This window comes from Pygocentrus nattereri, chromosome 2, assembly GCF_015220715.1.
Source record: "Pygocentrus nattereri isolate fPygNat1 chromosome 2, fPygNat1.pri, whole genome shotgun sequence".
Taxonomy (NCBI): domain Eukaryota; kingdom Metazoa; phylum Chordata; class Actinopteri; order Characiformes; family Serrasalmidae; genus Pygocentrus; species Pygocentrus nattereri.
In genome coordinates, this window is record NC_051212.1 from 17,042,831 (window position 1) to 17,068,962 (window position 26,132).

Genomic DNA, 26,132 nt, shown 5'->3' on the forward strand with positions numbered 1-26,132 from the left:
AAATGAAGTTTAATAGATATTTAAAAATAAACATTAGGCTGTGTTCTGTGATGAACAAATCAAACGTTTTGGATGATGATGTATCATCTGTAAGGTAAGATTGAGGAGTAAATATATTTTTATACTAGATTTACTGTATCACAGCCTGTAAAAACTGTATTTTATACAGGTAAACCCTATGAGTTGACACCAATGTTAACTAAAGAAGCCAGCTTGTAGACACTTGTAAGAAAAGACACAAAACTTTTAATGTTAATAAATAGCTGATGTTTTATTTTACAACAACAATGTTAGAAGAATATAGTACAGCTAGAATTATTTAGGCAGAGTCCGAACTCACCAGGGCCCTTTAGGAGCTTCTCTGTTTTGCTTGGCTTTCAGAATTGAATCTTCTACATTTAACCAGACATTTTTCTATTTGTTTCATGAGATGTTACTTTCGTAGTTTATATCTATTTCGTAACATTATTAAAAATTAGTAGTGAAATAAAAGTGCTTAATTAAAATGAACTAAACTACTGTGGTTTAAATCTACTTCACAAAGTATTATCACATGGAAAAAAAAGTACTTAAATACAGAGTTAATGTTATTTTCCAGCAATGAATATAGACAATGCTAATCAGGCAGGGGGCACAGATGTGTGTGTCACTTCACCAGTCATTCTGTAGTTTATATTATTGTGTTTCTAGTCAAGGTATTTATGAGTAACTGTACAGTACTGTGCAAAAGTCAGAGACCACCCTTAACTTATTCAATTTCTAATCAAAACTGCTAATAAATATTATATAGAAAGTCATTCCCTTCTTAAAGTTTTAGGCACCTGAAAAAATGACATTGATCTGGTCTGTGGTATTTCATTTACACACAGCTTTGAGGTGCAGTACTCCGTGCCTTTTTTGCTTTGTCTGTTGTCCTGAAAAAATCTATTTTACAGTGTTTTACAATAAATACAAATTATAAACCCATTCTTGACTTTTGACTTGTTTCTGAGTTGCTTGTCAGAAGTCTGTGTTTTCTTGCTCTGTGATCAAGCCAAACTGTATCTGGTAAGGCTTCAGTATTGAGGTCACAGCATAGTCATTGCGAGGTAGCTTCCTCATAATGTACGCAACAGCCTGGACGGATGTCTGGAAGCCCCATGTTTCTACGATCAGATCCACAAGTTCATGTCTCTCCTTTTTCTCCAGTTTACCTTTAGGTATGGGAGCAAAATCTGTGTAATCCCTCATATAAGCCTTCATTTTCTTCAGTTCATCTTCATGTAGCTCATCAAGCAAATCAGATAAAGATGACCTCCATTTCTTCTCTGTTAGCAAGCAATTTCCTGGGAATAAAAGATTTGCATTATGCTTATGCAAAAAAGTATAGGTTACATATCGATTTTCCAGCCAAAAAATGTTTTTTGTTTCTACTGTTGTCAAATATACAAGTTAGTGTATTTCCAGTTCAATCTTGTTTACCTTACAGTGCTGACAGTACTCCTGTAATGTTTATAACAACATTCACAAACACATTTGCAGCTGCATTGTATATTCCACTACAGATAGGGACAGGGAAAGGCATTTGAGGCCATAAACCTTCAGGTTCAATTTATTTGTCACTTTTTATATGTAATAATTTGTAATATATTATGAAGATTCATTTTAAATGAGTTGCAAAAATTTCAGTGTGTATGTATGTTTGTATGTATGCGTGATTAATAGGGGTACCATTGCTTTTTATTACACAAGATGAAACACAGCGAACACTGACTATCCTACTTTTACCCTAAATCTCGCACCACAACCCATTTCCTGCTTACCTTTTCCATTGGTTCCACCCTCAGTTTTGATTTTATATGCACGATTATCTAAAGTGACACAAAGTAGAAGAATATGAAATACATTTGGTCATGTATTGTAAATTGGTGTAATTTCATAGCATATATTTATTTTTCTAACCCAGTAACATTAACAGAAAAGACACAGAAACCTGGCACTTTACTGTATTCATAAGAACTAAAATCTTGTGTACATATTGCAAATTTCTCTTTATCTTTTGTTTTTAATTATTAGTGTTTATTCTTTTACAAAAATTCTTGCAACTGTAACAACTGCCATTTCCCTCTGGGATCAATAAAGGATTCAGATTATATATATATATATATATGATAAATTACAAGATATTTAGAGAATAGCTGGAGCACCTATGTTAAATGAATGAAACTTTCACTTATATAGTTAACTGTTCAAGCTACATATTTAGATAGAAACGGCCTAGAATTACTTATAAAAATTTCTCCATTAAAACTTAAGAGTATGTTATTCCTTCTTCTGCAAATCCACCTTTCAGGGCATACAAGGTTTTGTTCCAACAGAGATGATATATATGACACTCTTAGGCTGATTTGTAACTACTTTAATAATGAGGCCCCATTACATCTTACCGTTACATTTGAGAATCACTCGGCGGTTCCACTTGGTTGTTTCTCTTTTAGGGCTCCGTTTCTCATGAATCCTCACTCGGAGTTCAGACACTTCACTGCCAAAGAAGAGCTCAAATGCAGAGTGATGGTCTGGATCCCTTGTATTATGGAAAACATAGGTCTAGAAAGTCAAAGAGTCAAAACAGCAGCAGATATGCTTTTGAGTTTATGAAAACCCCCTTTTTGAATGGACTTACAGGTGCAGTCTAACAATGCTGCAAAGGTCATGATAAGGTAAATGTGTTAAATTCATTAAAAAATATTAATTTTGCAACATATGTTTATGCAAATAGAAAACTAATACCTTACACATTCATTATATAATTATAATTTAGTACAAAATTACTGAATTTTTCACTTGAATCAAAGTTTTAGGTTCACCTTGGGCTGAACCTTATATTTCTTGAGACTGGAACTCAAGCAATACTTTCCCTTTTGTCTCAGAATACAGTCTGAACTGGTTTTGATGGGTGTGAACTCTTGATGCTCCTTCTTTATCTGTAAAGATATAAAAAGAAGTGAAGCTGAAGACACACTAACAAAAAATATGTCCACATATTGGGTCAGAATTAAATCACCTCAGTAGCTGAGACATTTCGGGCCAGAAGGAACACCCAGAGTCTCTGCTCAACTCTGTTTATCTGGTCAAGGAAAAGCAGAACTTGGCCCCGGACAAAACGGGTCATACATCCTCTTCTGCGAACTACCAGAAAACTAGAAAGACCACTGATGCGAACAGTTACATGACTGGATGTTATCTGTACTGGGGTCAGGATCTCCGTAACACCATCATGCATATGAGCCACAGAAATATCTCCTAATGCATCAGCTGTTATGAAAGGAGTAAATGAACATAAATGTAAGTAAACAATATCAACTGGATTTGGCATTTTATATGTGTAACTACAAGATGAGCAGATGCATCAGAACAAGTCATTTTCCCAGGTATTCATTTCCACTACTATGTCACCATATATGTATGCTTAAATACTACAGACTATGACCATGTTAAATGTACAGCTAGTGTTGTCTGGTTTCTCACCCTCTGCTTCACAGTGTGGGAGATGGAGTAGGTAGATTTCCCCTATAGTAGTTTTTATATCATACAGGGGTCCAGCAGGTTCATAGTTGTTGTTTGAAAAACAGCCAATGTCCCAGTGAATCACTCTGTACTCTACACATCCTCTATCCTTCATGCCAAATACAAGTTCTGTTGCTCTGCACTGGAACTCTCCCCCCATTTCGCATTCAAATCTGAAAAAAAGAGGAAAAATTAAACTACTGTATGCCATGAATATGGCCATCAATTTTTGATTCTGAATTGCATCATTAATTTAAGAAAAAAAAAAAAAAAAACAGCAGCAGGTTCAGGGTTGCCTCCAGTTGTCACAATTTACATAGAGATTACCTTAATGAATATTATTTGGTACATAAGATTACATTAACAAAGTACAAATATAAAATGTATGTTAGTAATATTCTTTGTATCAAACAACAAGTTTAATAAACATAGAATGGTTAGAATTAGGGTGTTAGGTTCAGGATAAGAGTTAGTGCTGGTTTTGGGTTGGGTGGTAAATGTTAGGACTAGGTTTTGACTTGAGGTTAAGGTCAGGGTTCCATTTTGGGTTAAGGTTGGGGTTAGGACTAGGTTCTGGATTAAGACATGGTTCTGATTAGTGTTGGGGAACAATGTAGGTTGAGGTTAATGTTAGGGTTAGGTTTTGGGTTAAGGTTAAGGTCTGGTTTTGAGTTGAGATAAAAGGTTAATACTAGGTTTTGTGTTGAGGTTAAAGTTAGGGTTAAGATATGGGTTGAGATAGGTTTGGAATAAGTTTGGGTTGAGGTTAGAGCTAGGTTTTGAATTAAGGTTAAGTTTAAAGATAAGGGTATATTTTGGGTTGAGATTAAGGTGAGGATTAGGTTTTGGATTGAGATTGTTTCAAAACGATGATTTAAATTGAGATTAAGGTTGGGAAAAAGTGCAGGGTTGAGATTACAGTTAGGGTTGAGATTAAGGTTCATGACAGTGTTTTGGGTTGTGGTTAAGGTTGGGAATAAATTTTGGGTTGAGGTTAAGGTTAGAGGCATGTTTTGGGTTGAAGTCAAGGTTAGGTTTTGGATGAAACTAGGGTTAAGACTAGGTTTTGGGTTGATGTTGAGATTGTGATTAAGTTTTGGGTTGAGTTAATTTTAGTATTAGATTTTGGGTTGATGTTAAGACCAGGATTTGGCTTTGGGTTGAGATTAAGGTTATAGTTAGGTTTTGGGTTGAGGTTAAGGTTGAGAATAAGTTTTGGGTTGATTTTAAGATTAGGGTTAAGTTTCGAGTTGAGGTTAAGGTTAGGAGTAGGTTTTAGATTGAGGTTAAGGTCAGGATTAGGTTTTGGGTTGGGATAATGGTTACAACTAAATTTTGGGTTAAGGTTGTGTTTAGGATTAGGTCTTGGGTTGAAACTAAGGTTAAGACTAGGTTTCGCATTGATGTTAAGATTGGGAATACATTTTGGGTTGAGTTAATTTTAGGATTAGATTTTGGATTCATGTTAGGGTCAGGATTTGACTTTGAGTTGAGATAAAAGTTAAGACAAAGTTTTGGGTTGAGGTTAAGGTAGAATTAGGTTTTAGGTTGAGATTTATTTTAAGACTAGGCTTTAGGTTCATGTTCTGGTAGGGATTAAATTTTGGGTTGAGGGAAAGGTTAAGGTTGGCTTTTGAGTTGAGGTTAAGGCTAAGACAGGGTATGGAGGTACAGTGAGTGTTTTGGTTCAGGGATAGATACTTAGTTCGATGTAAGTCAAAGCAAGGCAACAAAGCATCTACAGTGTACCATCAATATATAATTCTTTGTTAGCATTACATATAGTTATTTATCCAGTGGTTCATGGATTGTAATGTTAGGTAATGCAGTAAAAAATGTTAGGTCAAGGATTCTTAACATAAAGCATTCCTCTAAAGTAAAATAAACAGAAAAATAGGTTGTTAGAAAATATTACATGTATGCTGTGATAAAACATTAATTTCTTACCTGTAGACTATTACATCATCATGAACAGATATCTCAGGGTCAAAAACGGTTACAGTAGTTATTTTCTGTGAAGGATAAAACCATGAGTTTGTGAAGTGAAATCATCAGCTACTACGCACACACACACACACACACACACACACACACACACACACACACACACACACACACACACACACACACACATTTTCTAAACTGCTTATCCTTCTGGGTTGTGGGGAAGCTAATACAGTTAAAAGCAATAATTTTATTATTGAAAATATCATTTTCGATATATATTCTCTGTTAAATGGAGAAGTCTTAGCATTTTCTTTTTCTATACCTTAGTCAAGATCCCAATTGTTTGTTTCATCATAAATACAGGATCATCTGTAACCAGAAACTTTGAATGATCTCCTTTTTCTGTAGGCCAGTTGTGGTCAATTTCTATGGAGACAACTATGGAGAGAATTAAGAAAAGTAAGCATGGCCAAGTTTATGCTCTCATTATGCTCTCACTATGGTTAAAGTGTGATATTGGTGATTTTTTTGCTTACCTGGATTGTACTGGTTGTTCATAAAAAAACTCATATCTGTGATGTGGTTGTTGAAAATGCTGTGGAGAAAGAAAGCACCAGCATTCAGTATCTGATGTTTGAGAGGTCATAACCACCATTTACTCACCAGTGGAGGAGAAGATACTCACTGCACAGTCTGCGTCCTGACTAAGAACTTCTGTAGTTTCTGTGCCCCTGTGTCAGTGATGTCATTGTTGCTTAGACTGTTTAAAAATATCAAAAAAGTGTTGTGAAAATGTAGCATACACCTACATTTTGTGTGTGACCAGAACACTTTTGCCTTGTATCTGCTGTAATAAACTTACTCCAGTTCCTGCACTTTGTGAAGATGTGGGAGCAACAAGTTCAAGCATGAATCAGTGAGTTTGCAGTGACTGAGGTTGAGGTGACTAAGGTGTTCAGAATGCTCCAAGACCAACCCTAATACCTCGCAGGCACAAGAGTTCAAAGTGGTGTGACTGAGATCTATTTCTTTTCCCAGGGATCTGGCGAGAGCTCTTGCTTCCCCAACATACTGAGTCAGCAACATGAGCCGAAGGAGTTCGGGTTTGTCAAGGCTGCATGAAAAACAAACACAGAACCCATGTTTTGAACAGAGCAGTATTTTAAACGTGTATTGTGTTACAGATTAGTAATTACCTGTAAAAAGTTTGATCTGTAACCTAATCCAAAGAATTACCATCTTAAAATAAAATTAATTTAGCTGCAAATTACGCTGCGTCACCCTGTAAATAACATTTATAAATAATATTATGTGCCATGGTAATAATAATAATAAAAGTCAGAGTCATCAGGTCAGATTTTCAGATTCATCCTCATTACAAAATGTTCTTCCACACATTGCATGCAATTACACATTCCCATCAAATTACACATCTACACATTTCCACCATTCCACCATCTTCAAACCTCACATAGCTGGAAGTACTGTGAAGTCAGTTTTGACAGTTTTGAATAATTGAACCAACTGCACATTTTTAAATCCGAGCAGAAAAAAATTCTGTTTGACTGTGTACAAAACTTTTTTCTAACATTTTAATTCAATGTTAGCTTTTTTTTCTCATGTAATCTATTGTTTTAATCATGTTTTAACCAGGTTTTAATTTCTATAATCCCACATCTTTTAAATTTTTAATCTGATTTATCTTTGTATTTTTTACAATTCCATTCCCAAAAAGGTTGGGATGCTATGCAGAATGTAGATAAAAACAGAATGCAATGAAATGCCAATTATGTAAACCCTATCTTCAAATGAAAATTCTACAAACACATCATATAAAATTTTGAAAGAGAAATTTTATTGTTTTTGAAAAATAAATGCCCATTTGAATGGCTGTGCATCTTTATTTCTGAAAAACTCTGTGGGAAGCTAATTTTATACCCAATCATGTTACTGACCTATTGCCCATTTTTTTTAGTGTTTATTTATTTTCTGTCCTGAGGTTCCTTACTGGAATAATGAGATGTGCTGGAATTCCCATTTTCCTGTGGGCATTCTGTAATTTTCATGGTCGACACAGTTGAAGGCTTTGCTTTAGTCAATGAAACACATGTTGGCTTTTTCAAAGATCCAGCAATACAACAACACTATCTCTTGTTTCTCGGCTTTTCTTGAATCCTGTTTGCACATCCGACAGTTCTCTTTCAATGTAAGGCTGTAGTCTGTGTTGAATACATGATGACTGTATGGTTGTCACAAATAAGCTACAGCCTGATGTAATTACATTGTGGGACATTAGCATGTTTGGAAGACGTATCTACCAAGTTGGCCTACATACTTTTCATAGACCTATCCAAAAATGTAAGTCTTTATGCTACTGATTGACACCAATCTGCTTTTTGCAGGTTTTAGAAGAAATGGCCCAAACTGCACATTATGGCAAACACACAAAATGGATAGAATGTGTTATTTTGTTCATTTAAAGGACACAGTCCTAAGCAGATCCTGTTAGCAAATCAGGCTGAACTTTTTTTTTTTTTTTTTTGTGTAATGAAGTTTGCATAGTTTGCTTGCACTGCCATGCAAAAACTCCAGTTTCCTTTGGATTGTGTTAAAATTTGTCAAAAATTACTTGGAAAAAAACTTTCAAATTTTGAAATATTTACTTCCATTACAATTTTTTGGGACCTCTGCAGATGAACCTGCTGATTGCGTGTTGAGAGAGTAAAGAACTTAGTAAAACCTCAGTTGAAGGATGAGTCTTCTGAGGATGTGAGCAAATTGACTACTACTGTCATATCTCCATCAGTATAATGTTGATTTTGTGTTTGAGGCCTAAAGGTCAAGCCAGACCTTTTTTTTGTGCTCGTGTGTGTGCCACTAAAGATGTAAGATGTGGTCAGAGAAACGTCTGCCAAATCTGACCCACTACCTCTGACTTTTAAATGATTACTTCAGGCTTTACAGATCGACTAGCAGCAGCACACACATTTTAGCATGTTTCTTCACTTGACTCAGTAATGCTTACAGAGTAATGATACTTTAGCTAGATTGTGGATATGATTTGTATGTGCTTTGTACCAGTGACAGTGTGCATAACTTATATAATCTATTTTTTTTTACTGGAATTAAATACAAACACAATGCTCATGTATTTCATGAGTGATGTGTATCCACAAAGCTGTGACTTGTAGGAAAACATTAAGCAATATCTTTTAAAAGAAGGAGATCTTACCTGAGATGTATGTGACGTAAAGCTGGAAACAGTTCAAGCAATGTACCGTCACTGGCCTCACAATCAAACATAATCAACTCTGTATCACAAGCTGATAACTGAATGGCTGTTGAGATGGAACGACAGTCCACATCACTAAGGCTCAGTGTTTTCCTGCTTTCCTGCCCAAATAGATTGGCTGTCGAAGACTGAGAGAAATCCAGTTTGTTATGCAGAGCCATCAAGAGACTTGTGGTAACCTTCTTCTGCTCCCGGGAACGAGAACAGGCATCGAGAAGATTCAACAGCAAATGTCTGTCAACTCTGCACCAAACGAACACAATTATGACAGATAATGTAATGCATGTAAACAAGCAGATCACAAAAAAACATTTCTCTAATACCATTGGTAAGACACGATCACTAAAGCTCACCTGTCAAAACAAATATTTGCTCATTTGTAAACAGTGAATTACTATGTGACCATTATTTTTTTACAAACTCAGTTAAAAAAAAATAGGCCAGTATGTTAAAATACCAGAAAAAGTACAAAACAGCATATTTGATATTTTCCCTTAGCAACTTTTTTTTTTGTAAATATATGCCCTTTACAAACATAAGGCCTGTAACACATTCCAAAAAACTTGGGAGGGGCACAGCTTCACCAATGTGTTAGCTTTCAACAGTGCTTAATATTGGATTCTGATCCAGTTTTAAAAGCAGCATTTTGATTTAATTACAGATAAAAGAACAACCTGAGCTCAGACACTCTGTGCAGAAGTTGGAGGATGTTTTCAGCTTCTTCCTTTGGAATAACTGTTCCTAAGAGGTTGAGCTTCACATCATCACTGTAATGGAGTGCAAAGCGCAGAGCAGCACAGTCATAACTTTCCAGCTCTTGCTCGCTCAGGTTGATCCAGTTATCTGAACTCCTAACTAAATTTGTCACCAAGTGTCCAGCATGGCTTGCATAGATCTCGTTTAGAGCATTCCTCACAAACTGGGAGTCGGTTCTGTAAATACAAACAGCTTAGTTATAACAAGTACACAAATCACAGTGTTTGTTTCTCATCCATAAAAGTGCTATTGTATGAGTAGGTCATGGTTGGCTCCTCCCACTACTCCATGTGTTTTTTCTGTTTACTTTTTGATCGTACAAGTGCATTTGTTTTTCGTCCAGTCCGGCCCCTTGTTTTGTGAATCTGCCCCTGATTGTTTCCACCTGTCCCTCATCATCCCTGTCTTATTTAAGCCCTGTGTTTGCCCCTTGTCTTTGCTGGTCTTTGTTTGATGTTTGAATTGTTTGTAAGCCTGTTCTGACATGCTGTTTGTATAGTTTGGATTTCAGTGTTTGTTATGTCTGTCCCTCCTGGCTACCTGAACCTGGACCGTCATGACCATGACCCTGGATTTGCCCTCAATAAAAGTTGCTTATCTCAGCGTATGCGTCTGCCTCATTGCTTCCCACAATTATAGAGTACTTCTAAAATCTTCATGTTAATGAATTTTCAAAAAATCCCCCTTTTTTTCTTTTTATCGTCAATAATATCAAATTGCTGTTGGGTTGTTTTGAATAAGTAAAAATAATTTAAGAAAATATAGATAACTTACTAAACTAAACTTAAACAGACAACTCCAGTGGTCATTTCAGAGTTAAATAAATGTAAACAATTTTCTTTTAAGTGCAATATTTAATGCCCTTTAAAATATAACAATAGCTAAAATTAATGAACAATGGCTTTTGTGACTAAACATATTTAGGGTTCAGAATTGTCACGGTTGGCTCCTCCCAGTCCTGTCCATGTGCTCATGTTTTGGTCTTGTAACTCCGCCCCTGATTGTTATCACCTGTCCCTCATTGTTCCGTGTATTTAAGCCCTGTGTTTGCCCCTTCCGTTTGCCAGTCTTTGTACCTTTTGTATCTTTGTATCCCTGTATCCCTGTATCGGTCTTTGTTTAAGGTTGTTTGCTGGTCGCTCTGGTTTTTGTCATGTCTACTTCCCGTTCCGTCCGCATCGGCTATATGAACCTGGACTGTTCTGACCACGACCCTGGATTTGCCCCTAATAAATCTCGCTTATCTCCGCGTATGCGTCCGCCTCCTCGCTCCCCCTTACAAGAATGTACTGTATGTTATGAATAACTCATGACAGTCAGCTCATTTTTTTAAATGATGGTGTTTATCGTTTTTGCAAATTAACTCTTCAAATTCTTAAAGGAGAACGACTCATTCCTATTCACGTATCAACTTGAAAAGAAGTCTTATTATCATGATAAGCACAGTAGAGTTATAACATCTGAACTCTTAGGATTCAAATCATAGAGTTCTGTGAAAAAAAAAAGTGTACTTTCATGCAAAACTCTCAAAATAGATTTTTAGATATGAATTACAAAAGTTTACTCCATTCTAAATCTCATCCGAAACTTAAAGGTCAGTAGTTTATGTTAATACATTCTCAGAATAGGTTAAATTATTGTTGTGATAGGATGGGACTGATTGACCACAGAGTGTTTATAATGAAGTTACCAAGTTATGAAGCAGTGCTCCTTTTGAAGTGTGTTCACCAGCTACTACCAGCAAGTGTAACTGTCATTTCACAGCATGGCGTAACTAATATGTGCACTTCTATTTAGGAGGAAGTGTGATTACAGAAATATTGTTGGTTGTCCTTTATAGACTTTACTTGGCAGTTGGTAAACCTTTTACACAATTTCCTTCAATTGTACATACCCATTGAAACAAATACTTTGCAGAAGTGGAAGAAGATGCTGAATGTTCAGAGTGCCAAATCTGTTTTTCTTAGGGTCAACCATCAAAGGCAAATTGGCCTTTTGGAGCAGATAGTGTAAAATGTTCCAGGGCAAGCTGGAAGAGCTAAGGTCTCCACCAATCTTTTCCAGAAAGAACCGAGTTACATGGTCATCCTGGGTTTTATAAACAATCTCAGCTATTTGCTGTACATTTCTATCAGACAATCTGAAATAATATAGAAAAGTACATTATTACAAATTGTATAAAACAAAATATATGTAACTGTCATATACTATGTTTTATACTGCAAGCAATGATGGAAATATAAGACAGGTAACAAAATTTGAAAAGCAACATCAAGTATTGAGACAGTTTCCATGGTTTAAACCAGGGGTGGCGCCATACCTACACAATAATTTTAGGTTTGGTGGGGCCAAACTTATTATTACAAAAAGAAATTTGAAAATGCGGCTGGTTTAGTGACAAAGCAATCAGACTAAAGGTAGTTTTAGTCAGTAATGTCATGCTAAAAACCTATCTCTATTAATCAGTTTGATGAACAGGGTGTTTATTTTGACCCTGAACCTTGATTGGGTGCAGCCTTGGATAGCAAATTCTAGCTACCATCTCTGAAGAATCTGAAGAACATCAGGCTGTTTACATATCCAGCTCATTGTCTAATGTCTAATTGTCTAATGCACCAATGTTGCAGGAAAGCAAATGCTCTGTTACTCTCATATTTGCCACCATAAAAATGGCACACAAAAAAAAAAGTTGGGTATCGTCTACAATCGGTAGTAGCAATAAACTTCACTTGAAATCAGCCTCTTTATGATTGGTTTACCAATGTTTATGTAAACAATCAAATTGCTTATGTTTTGACAAAAATGCAATCCAAGAGCAAAAATCAAACACTTTTCTACTGTTTCATTGCTACTCTGCCTTTATTAACAGCAGCTGGAGCTTCAGAAATGATATGGGCATTTGTTCTGTCACCATTGTTACCATTGTTCTGGTTTAAAATTTAAAGTTAGAATTAAACTTATTTGAGTCTTTTGAGTAGCATGAATTTGCAGACTGACCTGACAGAGACAGATCCATCCAAGCACAACAGCAAAATGAGGACATGACCCTCTACATGAAATTTAGTAAGATCCAAGCTTCTTACTGTCCAAACTCTCATAATTGATGCCAAATTGCTGATCAGCTTATACATTGTTCTTTCAGTGGGATTTGGAATGGTTGACACCAAAGAGATCTCCTCAATGGTTACTGATCTTTGACTCATCGCTTTTGCCATCTTTGAAATTTTCAGTGTTGCATATTCATTCATTCTGTAATATAACCAAATAATCAACATGTTTACACATTAAAGTGAGTGAATATGGTCCATACTTTTTAAAAATAAACTGTAAAGTATACTGAGGTAGATATAGATGGGTGGCAAATAAAAGGAAATATTTGAACAAAGCTGTCCAGAAACAGAACGAGTACAGATACTACCAGACAGATGTACTGCATGACACAACTACGCAGTTATCAGGAGCTTCAGACTGGTTGAAAGAGGTTTCTTTATTTAGTCAAATGGTTAGAGTTTTTTAAAGGAACAGTGACTACCTAGATCTATAGAAAAGACGTCAGTAAATAAGGTTGGAATATGTGGTTGAAAGCACACATTTACTGAGAGTGATGCTCATGCATTCGTGTGATATGTAAGGAAAAACTGTTCCTCAGGTAACTGCTGACGCAGGATGTGATCAAACTGTGGTTTTTGGTTTTTGTTTACTTGTTCCCATAGAAGGAAGGTTCAATGCCAGTCAATCCAAATATCATCTTTATCCTAAGATGAAACACTACTGTCATGATGGACACTACTGGAAGGATGTTGCCACAGGGCACGAGACAGTCACTGAATGGTTTGTTTAAGGTGTAAGGTGGCGGCCTTCACACTGAACAGGTCTCAGCCAGTTGAACACTTATGTAAGATGATCTGTATGAATCTGTAATCTGATGATCTCCACTATTATCATCAAAACAGTGCAGAGACTGGTATAATTTGTCAGGAAGCACTGAAGCTGCTTTGGCTGCAACATCTATGAAAAAGCTTTGTTGTTTTTTCTTCTAATTTCTCACCTGTTTATATATACAGCTTTAAATAAAAATTTTATTTTCAATATTTTCATCCTTTGCAAAAAGTGTACCTCCAAAAAAGGACACTAGTCCAAACAACCAACAGAAAAAAAAACAAACGTTCAATCAAAAATAAACTGCAATTACAACACTGCGCCCTGTGCTGATACCCTGGTCCCCGATGACAGCTTTGCAGGAAGCACACCACCTTCGGTCTAGACCGATCTGGTCCGTCCAACATTCCCTCACAGTTCTCCTTCTCTTCCACACAGTCCTTTCTCAGTGTTCGGGCCTCGCCTTCCTGCCAGCTGTTATGGCCATCATCGGGGCCCGGGGGATGTGCACATGGCACAGAATTTTTTTTTTTTTTTTACTGTTCCTCAGCAAAATCCATTTTTTGCCCTAACCAACAAACCAAACAAGTCATAGCTAAACTTCTTACATGATTAGATGGTTATTATCAGTCAATCAGCACATAGCCATGAGTCTCACTTCAGTCACAAACTCAGTCAATAAAGATGTTTATGTCAAGTATCATACCTTAGCTTTTGAAGCCTGCTTATTGCCGAGAATAGAGCATTCATTCCTTGCCATGAGATGCTTTGTGGAAATAGACTCAGACAGAGGTGTTCTTTGGGATCAGCCTGGCTGAGTACTCTTCCTACAGCACTGCAAATGCGCCTGGGTAGCATTTCCATTAATGTCACAGTGAAGTTTAGAGGTCTTAGTAGAGTGGCGACCTCTACAGGGTTCCAGTTCTGGCCTGTGGAGAGGACCTCACACACAGACTGAAAAAAACGGCCACTGCATCTAGACAGAACAGAACCAAAAGAAAATACATAACCTAAAACAAGGCTGGATTGTAACTGCCATAGGCCCCTGGATGTTGGTGCACTAAGGCCTCTTCTAAGTGCCTATTCTCACTAGAGTCACCCCCACCAGCCACACATACACTCATTATGAACAACCACTGATATTAAAGTAAACTAGGGGACAAACGAAAATAAATCCTTACTAAAACATCAGGTTAATTTGATAAGTTGATAACTTTTCATGAATGTATTATAATAAAAGTAATGTAACTGATGAATTCTGCACCACATCTACAACACATGAATTTTCATCTGATCTGACAGATAACATAACAAGAGCTGGAGCTAAATTGTCCAGACAACATAAATTCCACGTTTTTGGTCCTTGTCACTGTACTGCAAAAAACAATGCAATTCTTGTTTCACAAGAATAAACAAGACAATAGCAAGACTACATACACACTGATGACAATGCAGGCTAAACCAACAACATCCCTTCTTATCCTTCCTACGACTGTGCCAGGTGGCAACAAGAGCCACGGGAAGTAGTGTGAGGCTGGCAGCCGAACTCCAAAGGCAGGGCTGACTGCGACTAGAAGTGTCGAAGACGTATGATACTATGTATGACAAGAATCAGGCATTGTGGAAGGAATCACAGAGATGACCCGAGGCACATTAAAAAGCTTTTTTGTTTTTACTGATTTTTTTTTTCTTTTAAGAGCCAATGGCTTTTTGAGTTAATTTTTTTTGTTTGGAGCCCTGCAAGGGCTGGCAAGTGCTGCAAGAAGCATGACCTGGTGGCCTTGCAAAAGGCTGGGGGACCCAAGATAAGGCTGGCCTCACATTACTTCTCTTATCAGCACTTAACACAACAACTTAAGTTAACTGAAATGTATAAAAATGCACAGACACACAGACACACAGACACAGACACACACGCACACACACACACACACACACACACACACACTAAGCTGCTTCCTCCCTCTGGGTCACGGGTGGTGCTGGAGCTTATCCCAGCTGTCATCGGGTAGAAGGTATGTATAAAACAATGTTTAGGAAAAAGAATAGCAGAAACTTAAAACCTAGACCGTTACTCACTCTAGAATAAAGCATATTGCTATAATAGGTATGAAAAATATTTATGGACCTTTATCTCACCTTTGATTTTTTGTGGCGAAGGACAGGTTTGCTTTCTCATTTTGACATTGACTACTTAGTGACTTTAGTAAAAGAGTACTGTAAAGTATTAAGTCTGTAAACCACTGGCAAAAAATACAGTTTTTAACATAAGCTGATGTTTTTTAAAATGTTTAGATTTGAAAATGGGCAGAAAGCAACATCTTCTACTGCCTCATAGCAACAGGTGTTAAGGGCTAAGAAAATAATATGACAGGTTTACCTGGCAAATTCAGGAATGACAGAGAGCTTCAAGATTTTGAACAAAACAACAACACTCACTGAAAACAAATCAAATACCATTTATGCCGCTAAAAATGTTGGTCTCCATTTGATTGAGTAGGCATAAATCTGAGTACATCCATGGTAACAGCCCTGAGAGGCAAGGAATCATTTTGCAAGTGAGGCTTTGAGTGATTTTGAATAAAATGCATGATTTTACATTCTAAAGCCCTTTGGCATGCAGGGTCCCAGGATGCTCACAGAAGTGGCTCTAATGGTAGATCTGTACAGATAGCTGTTCATTTTACATACATAGTTAGGCTTGAAAAGTAATGAAAGAATTCTTACTTGAGCTCCAGCATGTAAGGCACACAGTGAAGAATGGTCCTCAGTTCACTTTCATCAGTTGTCAAGCCCCTTATCTCCACTGGTCTCTTCATTGCCTGGACTTGCATTGTTTCACACAGCAAAGGTGTCACACCTTTTGAAAGATGTATGACCCATGTAGCAGGAGCCGACTGATAAATGGGCTTTAATGCAGGAAGAACACATCTTCCTGTCTGAGACTCAAACTCTCTCACATAGGAGTATAACTCCAACAAGAAGGTACTCTGAACCTCCCCTGTGTCATCAGCAAAGGGAAAGGTCGAGTAGGAGCAAACTGAAGACAGGATGTTCAAGGTCTCTGCTCCACTTTCTGATGCAGAAATGAAAAGATGCACTACAAGTTTTACTGCTCCGCTTATGTCATCATTTAAGATGAGGCCCAAATCACTGAATCTGCATTATCATAAAAAGACATTTCAGTTCTGATTCTTATTCCGTTTCAGGTTCAATTTCATATTATTATCATTTAGTAATGATATTTCTGAATATAGTAAAACAACAACACAACAATGGTGTCGTCGCATTCGGTTTTGATGTGGCATACATATTTGTATTTATTTGAAGATCTATCGCTGAGAGTAATGTTGCAAGTAGGTTATTACATGAAGGCCCAAGCCCAATTCACCCCTTGCCCCTGTCACTTAGCCTTTAGCCCTCTGTTTTGCATATTCACATCTAGGGGTAAGGTGTCCCGATTTTTGTTGAGATAACAGTAGTATTATCTTAGTTTAATGGCAATTCAATGTATTATGGTCATTTTCTTAATAACACGCATAAAAATCACTAATAGCATGCTAATGTCACGGTAGCTAGCTAGCTAACTTTTCCGTTCCACCTTAAATAGTCCAGCAGTATCAACACCCAAAGCACCAGAATGTAAATGCTGCACCTTTTGAGGTGGACCAGGAAAATCTGAAGCAGAAGCTGGTGAAGAGCTGACTTCAGCTTCATATCACCAAAGAATTAGGAGTGGGTGATAATAAATAATTGTCGTATCCCCCTCTTTGAAAACATGATGCCCTAAATGGTACTAAAACCCAGCAGTGAAGTTTCTGAACTTTTCCCTTCTCTGCCATCACTGAAGACGGGCTGAGTCACTTACAGAGCACCGCTAGTAGCTGTTAATGAAGCAATTTTTTTTTTTTTTTTTTTTTTTTGGGGGGGGATTGTCCCATTTAATTTAGGGCAAAGTAACTCAGTTTCAATGGATTAGGCTGACACTTTAAAACAAGGGGTAGAGGTAAAAAGAAGAAATGGGATTGGGCCTAAATGTAACATTACATCCAGTCAAACACTCTTACCTGAGTTGTGACACGAAGCTCAGGCAGTGTAGAAAGCACTTCAGATCCTTCTCATTATTTGTCCAGCCTCTCAGCTCCACTGGTTTCTTTGTTGCTTGGAGCTGCATAGTTTGATACAAAAAAGAAGTGACTCCTTTGGAAAGGTCTAATACCCAGACACTAGGAGCAGACTGGTAAATTGGCAGCAATGCAGGCAGGACATTTCTTCCTGTTTGAGTCTCATACTCTTTCACAAAAAAGTATAATTCCACCAAGAAGATACTCTGAATCTCTCCTGTGTCATCAGCAAAGGGAAATGATGAGTAGGAGCACAGTGAGTACAGTATTTTTAGTGTATCGTCTCCTTTGTCTGAAGCAGAAATGAAAAGTCCCAAAATGACATCAATGACTGTTTTTCTGACAGATTTGTTTTCATCACCTGACAGAAGCTCTAATCTGGATTGGGGAAAAATGAAAGCAACAAGTCAGGCATTTTTTATCCAACTCAAATCTTCATAGTGCTTTTTTGATGATTGTAGTGAAGTGATAGATTATTCCTTAACAATGCCATTCAATACTACTACTACTACTACTACTACTACTACTAATAATAATAATAATAATAATAATAATAATAATAACAATAACAAGAAGAAGAAGAAGAAGAAGAAGAAGAAGAAGAAGAAATTACAATAATAATTCCACAAGTAATAAATTAAAAGTCCAAAGTACACAATTGTCACCTGAGTTGGGACAGCAATGGTAGGCACTGCAGAAAGTTACCTATACAGGTAAGCATGTTTCTTGGTTCAGTCTCATCAGTTGACCAGCCTTTTAACTCCACTGGTCTCTTTGTCCCTTGGAGTTGCATGGTTTGATAAAGCAAAGATGTCACACTTTTTGAAAGGTCTATGACCCAAACAGTAGGAGCAGACTGGTAAATGGGCAGTAATGCAGACAGGACACTTCTTCCTGTCCGAGACTCATACTCTATAACATAGGAGTATAACTCCAACAAGAAGGTACTCTGGTTCTCTCCTGTGTCATCAGCAAAAGGAAATGATGAGTAGGAGCAAACTGAAGACAGCATTTTTAGGTAGTTATCTTTGTCAATCTCTGATGCACAAATGAAAAGATCCACAAGGACCTTTATAGCTGCCTTTGTGTCATCTGCCTTGTTATGGATGTAATCACTGAACCTGTCAGCAAAGGCAAAATGGTTAGGCAAGAGCTACTATGAACTCCTGAACATACACAAAAGTGTGTTTATGTCTATCTATATACGTGTGTGTGTGTGTGTGTGTATATATGGGTTCTTTGTAGATTATGTAGTTTTGTAGCATCACAGTGTAGTTATGTATCACTTTGTTGCACTTTATCTCTTACCTCACTTGTGATACATAGGGTAGACACTGGAGAAAAATCCTGAGTTCATGCTCTTCAGCTGACCCCCAAATTTCAACTGGCTTTTTCATCTTTGAAATTTTAGTATGAAATTTCAGTAACTCCACAAGGAAAAAAAGAGAGGTCTTCCTTTCTGCGAGGTCTACAACCCAATAAGAAGGCCATGCTTGGAACACTGGCTGCAACACTGCCAAAACTCCCATCTGTTTGGCACGAAGGTACAGCGTACATATAAAATTGCTTTGCTCAGAAGGGGAATGTAGGGAAAAATGGCTATTCAGTGACAGCAGCTGGGGAACACATGTTTGGCCTGTTTCCATTTCGTAGAGGGCTCCTTGCAAGAAGAGATCCATCTGAAATGAAAGTACTTCAGAGGACCTTCCAGTTGAGATAACCCTAATAAATGTCAAAAAGTGTTTGTAACAGTGTTTGTAAAAGCCAATTCAAATTGTAAACTCACATAAGTCACATAAAATATCATCATTAACAATTTCCCGACTAGTGTTCACATTCTTTTACCTTAATCCGCTAAGTAAGCATACATGGAGTATAAGGCCATCACTAACCAAATTATATGACTGCTATGCAGATAAAACTGACTTGAAATCTGAAGGCTGCTACTGTCACAAATCTCTACACTATCACATACACCTTATTGGGCTTTATATGGGGATATTTCTACAGATTACTCCTTCTAATTCACTACAGTTAAACAAATGGTAAAGATGTGTGCTATAGAATGTTCTCACCTGAGGTCTGCAATGTTGTGTAAGCTTCCATAGATGTTTTCCAAAAGTGATTTTGCTGCGAATTGCTGTGTATCCAGGTGCAAGTATAGTTTGACCTTGTTTTGCCTTTTTGCAGTCAACACATCTTTTGTGTTTTGAAACATTTTGCTGTTTTGCTGTTCTTGGACTGAAAGATGCATCTCAAATCCAAACAGTCTCAGCAAGTTGTCAAAATCAGTACTCGATTCTTGTAGTGCCACCCTCCATATCTGACATTGCATTGGACCAGAGGATAAACTATGAAACAGATCAAATCTGACAATTAATACAGTTCATGAAAATACAATGCTTTAGTCCAACTATGAAATAATGTTACTCTACAGTTGTCAAACTGGAGCTCTGACATAGTAAAATACGTCATGTTGTCTGCAGCTGCTCAGCTTAACAGAGTGAACCTGGATGTTCCCCACATCAAAGGGAACCACAGTGAAACTTGTATCTGCTAGAAATTGTAGCAATGATTATAGTGAATAATAATTGTTCAATTACCCATAAATATTATATCTAGTTGGTAGTTACTATGTTCTAGTGATACTGGATTTCCTCTTTAGGACGTTTTTTTTCCTCGTTAGTGCCTTGTTTTTTTAGTGAACTTATATATATATATATATACTTTTATATTTTGTTGTTTGCTAATGCAACCAAAGTTTTAGTAAGTTACAGATCATATTCTACTAAAATTTACCAAACATCAGCTGAATTCACTAGTATGCTAGCTATATGTACAAACTGTTTTTAACTGATTTTAAGTTGTTTTGCTTCATTATTTACAGTATGGCATTTACTGCATGCAGCCCTTCATATCTGTCCTTCAGATTTAAAGTTTGTCTGTAATAAAATGCTCATTTTTTAAAGCTGTGTCAAGCCTGAATTGAATTTACATGAATTTAATTGAATTGCTTCAAAATGCTAATGCGCAATATTCGTATACTACTGGTCTTACTCAGTGAATCATTTTGTATCTACTATAACATTAATGTGTATGTTTGTATTACTTTTTTCTCTATGTTTGGTCATGCTTACATCTGAATATAATGTAAACATGCCTCCATCCCACACTGTCTACTGGGAACTGTTAAATATGATGGTATTGTAAGTCATTTCCTGGGACTCATTAAATCAAGTGACTACTTTGACTACTTTAAGGATGAATGCAATATGAAGCTTTCAGTGCCTTCCAGCTACATGTCACTTTGTAACATCTCATGTCCTGGCTGCCAGAGGAAGAACTGAACCCCACTAGCAGTTGAAGCTTAGAACTGAAGACAGGTGCTTTGCAATCTCACATCATGTGAGAAAAGCTTGTGATCTTGCAGACCACATGCCATTGCTTATTCATAGCCCAACCTCAACTCTCCAGTGTAAAAACAGAATCAGAATGATGGATAGTCTGTTGATAAAGGACATTAGTATTTGTTCAAAATAAACTGTTGCTTACTTAGAAAATATGGCAGTAAATACCAAAGTAATGTGGCAGAAGCAAAGGTTGAATATCCCTTGAACTGCCAAAAGTTGAATGGATATAAAAAGGTGATCTTTCTTACAGAAGTATTAAGCAAGAAAACAACATCTCAGCAATGAATTTTATTCAATGGTTTTCTTGTTCATGATCAGATATATAGATTTGTACCTGAGACTCTTGAGATTTGTCATCAAACCAAGGATCAGCTTTACCCCAGGGTCTGAGATGGCACAGTTCGTCAGGTCAAGCTGGACAGTCTGAGCAGTGGATTGACTTATCACATAGGAGACAGCACAGCACTGATGTGGGTCCAGAGACTGCTCATTCAGGTCTACCCTGTTGTCTATTTTTTTCAGAATAAACAAACATGCTTCGGGTGCCTGATATTCATAAAGACACTGACACACATAGAGGATATTCTCAGGCTCCACATATGGTTCTGGCTCATCCTCTTCTACTGAATAGAGGAACATGTTCATGATGTCTTTAAAGTATTTGGCAGAGATTGATTTTACCTGGTCATGTGAGACCAGGCACTTCAAATATGTTCCCATTTTCTCAGACAAGAGTCCACAAAGAAATGTGATAACGTATTTCAGGTATTTCCCCTCCTCTGTCTGGCTTTGTTTGAGGATGTGTCCTATCTTATCAGGAGTCATGAGCAAAAAAAGTGCTGCCCAAAACTCCTGCATTGTGTTGTGTAGAAACACAAAGGCCGTTTGGCAGAACACAGAGGTTCTGTCAAATGTCACTGGAGTCAAAAAAGCATGCTGCACTGTGTCTTTTAGACAGATGTCTGCCAAGTTGACTGTTTTAGAAAGAATTGCTTGATAGGACGTTGATGCCAAAAACATGATATTATTCATCTTCTCTTCGATGTATTTATCCAAATTGTCTATATTTTCATGGTGGAGGGCGATGCAATAACGGAAGATCCGTACATACATTTCAGTGATGGTGCAGGGTTGATTATCTGCTTCCGAAGGACTGAACAAGATGCAGGCAGTAACAATGAAGGCGTACATCGGGACGTGACACAGACTGAACAGCTCTAGGTTGTTCAACACACTGATATTAGTGTCATCATTTATTCCAAGCATCAACTTAAAGTACTCCCGAATAGAGGTCTCACTGAAGCCCTGGACCTCCACTCTGAAAGAGGCCCAGTCAGACAGATCACCTGCAACGTCCGCTTCTGGTCTGCAAGTGATCAAAACCTTTGCATCATTTAAGATCTCTTTCTTCAATATTCTCGCAATTACAGAGTCACTAACAATGTCCATGAAGCCATCAAAAATGATTACAACATTTTCAGAATTGTCTTCCACGTCTTTCCAAACAATGTCAGGGCTCTCAACAGGCATGAGATACTTGTTAAAAAGAAAGGAGCTCAAACTTTCATTTTCCGCAGACTTTGACATAAGCTTCATTAATGGCTCATCAAAATAAAACATGTAGCTCACTTGACTGTCTTCTCCATCTGTCCACATTCTCAACATCTCCTGAACCACTGTCGTTTTCCCAATGCCTGGTTTTCCAACAAGGAGGATTTTCTTCTCGTTGCTTGTAAGTAACTGATAAGGTGACAGTTTCCTCTTGTCTGTAGGGATGCTTTTCTTCAGCTTTTTCGTTCTGGTTTTCTTGTACACTTTGGTTTTAGTATGATGTACTGCACTTCCATCGGTGTCCAGAACAAGTGGTATATACCTGAAACTTTTCTCCTTTGCCTTGTATTTTAGAAATGTCATGCTTTGCATCCACTTTTCACGAAGAATCTGCATGGCTCTTATTTTAAGTTGTTTCTGATATTTTGCACAAGGTCCTGAATCTGAAAACGAAGGAGGGGAAAAAGAATCAGATCTGGCCACTAAAAGCATTTTCAAGTAGCTGCACCAATCCAAAACTGAAATAAAGGCAATTAACAAGAAATTCATCGATTAAGAAACAACGGAGAACATGGACAGATCATTATTAAGCTGTAAGAACTAAATAAGCACTGAAATGCAGAAAATCCATTTTTACTCCCCATTTACTCCCGAATTATAAAGACATAGCATAGTTTGTTACATAAGGAAAGTTAGCAACAAACAGCTTTTAAAAACTAAATGATCAGAGAACTGAGCATTTTTCTCCCATGTCAGGTTACAAACTGATGTGTTTTAATTATGAAATATTAGAATATTAAATATATGACGGAACATTCAAAAATGTGAAAAAAACAAAGCATTCAATATTGCACATATTTTTTGCTTTGTACTGTCTATTACACATTGCCATGTAAAGTAATAGGGTATTTATGTATTTGAATCAAGCACTATATTACTCTATATTATGTGGCAATCTTTGTACTCTGTGTTACTGGGAATGCTTATGCTGCAGGTTTCAAACTTCAGTGTAAACTATGTTACAAGTAACTGTAGTGTTACGTAATCATAAAATGAGTTGTCTTCTTCTATCCTACACACAATCAAAGGGCTAGGGTTTAACAGTGAGCGGGCGTTTAATACAACACTGTAAAGTAATATGCTAAGTTATGCTAAATCATAGGTTTGTTTTATCTATCTGCACATATGAACACCTTACTGTATATCTTGCACATCTTCACACCTTATCACGCATCTGGAAACTACTCCACACCTAGACCCTTTTTTCATCACCAATATATGCACATATTTATTCAATATTGTCATTAAATGCTGTTACCTGTGCCTCCCTGCACATTTATTAATGCACTGCCTTTTTTATCTCAAGATAGATATTACTGCATATTTTTGTATATTTCTAGATGTATATATGCTGGTAAATCGATTTTTTGTATATATTGCTGCGTTTTTGTAATAGGTGAGATAGATTTATTTGTAGTTGACAGTATTATTTATAGTTGATGATTTTGCTGAGCCTGTACATTGTTCTTTTCATATTGTACCACCCTTATTGTTATAACTGCTGTGTGGTGTGACTGCAACTGGCTGCTAAATTGCTTTCAGGATCAATAAAGTATCCATCTATTTATTATTCGTGAAAGAAATATTTTGACCATGTTGGATGAGAAGGCCTGGCTCACAGTCTCCACTCTAATTTATCCCAAAGGTGTTCTATCAGGTTGAGGTCAGGACTCTGCTGAAGCATTAAGAGTTCCTTTCACTGCAACTAAACGCTGAGCCCATCTCCTGAAATATAATCCCCCTCCACCAAGCTTTACACTTGGCACTTGGTGATGTAAGGGCTTGGATGAAGCTCTCTACACTGATCTTTAGCTGATCTGAAGGCCATATGAAGTTTGGAGGTCTGTAGTGTTTGACTCTACAGAACGTTGGTGACCTCTACACACTATGCACTTCAGTATTCGCTGATCCCGCTCTCTCATTTTACACGGCCGACCACTTTGTGGCTGAGTTGCAGTCGTTCCCAATCATTTCCACTTTGTTATAATACCACTGACAGTTGACTGTGGAATATTTAGTAGCAAGAATATTACACGCCTGGACTTGTTGCACAGGTGGTACTATCACGGTAGCGTGCTGGAATTCACTGAGCTCCTGAGAGCGACCCATTCTTTCACAGATGTTTGTAGAAGCAGTCTGCAGGCCTAGGGGCTTGGTCTTACACACCTGTGGTCACGGAAGTGATTGGAACACCTGAATTAAATGATTTGAGATATATACATACATACATATATTTATATATATATATATATATATAAAACATAAATGTATGTATGTGTGTAGGATGCAGCAGTGTAATGCATTCTCTAATAATTAGAATCAGAGTTTCAGTTTTAAACTGTAAGTATCTTTTTAGGAAGGTGCTGTGCGTGTACAATAAAATATTTCTAATTTGATTTGTTTAACTGGGAAAGTAACGGGGGTTATTTTGGTGTCTTTAACGAAATTCTGCGCATGAACAGCAGGACAAACACATGTAGGGCAGCCAAGCATTCACCGCTCAAACCTCAGACTGCTAACAGACATTTTTTCCGTTTTTGACGTCATTTGAAAACGCCTGTTACCCTTTACACGGTTTATAAATTCCGCGGTGAATGGACTAAAAGAAACAGCTCAAAATGGCTTGGAAAAAAGTCTGGTTCCTCTGACTTACTTTCTAAGTAAAGGACGTTTTTCTTTCTCCTGTAAAGTCAGCATTTTGGAGATAACGGGTTTTGTTCCGACAGCAGCGGGGAGAGTGAATGGCCGTATGTATGTATACATGTATGTATGTATGTATGTATGCATGTTAGCGACCACGTTACCCGCCATGTCGTCGCTCTGGTGCTGGGGGTCGTGTCCGAAGGAGAAGCAGCTGATCCACTGGTGAAGCTCGGGGTGTTCTCCGCCCGGCATCGGGAAGGTTTGGTCCCTGGTGTCGTCAAAGACCCGCAGCAGCTCGTAACACACATCCTCGCCTTTCTCGGCTGCGGCATCCAGCAGCTGTGTGACCTGGTCCGCCGGGGCGGCGTCGTGGCTGAAGATCAGGTCTATCTCCGAGCCTGGGAGAAGTGCGCGCTCTCTCAGAGTTCGCTCGATCAGCTGCAGGTTCCGAAGGCCCCTCACTAGCGCGGCTCGGCCGTTTCTGATATAATCCACCGCTGACCGCTCAGTGCTGGCCATCCCACACGACTTCAGAAGGTCTGAAGAAATCCGCGGAAGAAAACGAGACCGGAGCTTTCGCTCAGTCTCTACGTCTCGGGTCACAGTAGATTTACGGCCAGCGACGACTGAGGAAGCGAAACTCGCTTGCGGAAACAAATGCATAGCCGTGCCGAAGCCAGCGTTAGAGGAGATGGTGCAGACATGTCGTCAGAGCCGCCAGACTGGGCGAGACTGCAGTAGGAGTTGTAGCCGAGATGTTGCTGTCAATTCACATCAATTCACCAGCCATGTCACGTTGTACCAGTTATATTTTAGACTGTATATGTTGTATTTTTACATTTTACTATGTGAAATATGGGTTTAAATGCAGTTACAGAAAGTGAAGTGGGTATTTGTCTCTGTTTTCCCCCCAAATATAAACGG

General features: G+C 37.7%; 1 protein-coding gene across 5 annotated transcripts; it reads right to left on the reverse strand.

The window, feature by feature from the left end:
• Nucleotides 1-244: 244 nt before the first annotated feature.
• Nucleotides 245-26,132, reverse strand: LOC108413933. Of its 5 annotated transcripts, XM_037534983.1 has the most exons (23): nucleotides 25,370-26,129; nucleotides 21,289-22,948; nucleotides 19,620-19,895; nucleotides 18,853-19,266; nucleotides 18,210-18,665; nucleotides 17,488-17,922; nucleotides 16,148-16,579; nucleotides 14,127-14,396; nucleotides 12,539-12,790; nucleotides 11,436-11,681; nucleotides 9,460-9,717; nucleotides 8,726-9,028; nucleotides 6,356-6,607; nucleotides 6,179-6,253; nucleotides 6,030-6,088; nucleotides 5,816-5,931; nucleotides 5,494-5,558; nucleotides 3,508-3,719; nucleotides 3,044-3,294; nucleotides 2,847-2,963; nucleotides 2,427-2,586; nucleotides 1,803-1,850; nucleotides 245-1,325 (listed from the first exon to the last, which is right to left on the reverse strand). In XM_037534983.1, the coding sequence occupies exons 1-23, from the start codon at nucleotides 25,869-25,871 to the stop codon at nucleotides 1,000-1,002; spliced, it is 7,185 nt and encodes a 2,394-aa protein (XP_037390880.1). In that variant the 5' UTR covers nucleotides 25,872-26,129; the 3' UTR covers nucleotides 245-999. The 5 variants fall into 5 exon arrangements, with proteins under 5 accessions (XP_037390880.1, XP_037390883.1, XP_037390885.1 ...); XM_037534986.1 differs by lacking the exon at nucleotides 12,539-12,790; XM_037534988.1 differs by lacking the exons at nucleotides 11,436-11,681; nucleotides 12,539-12,790.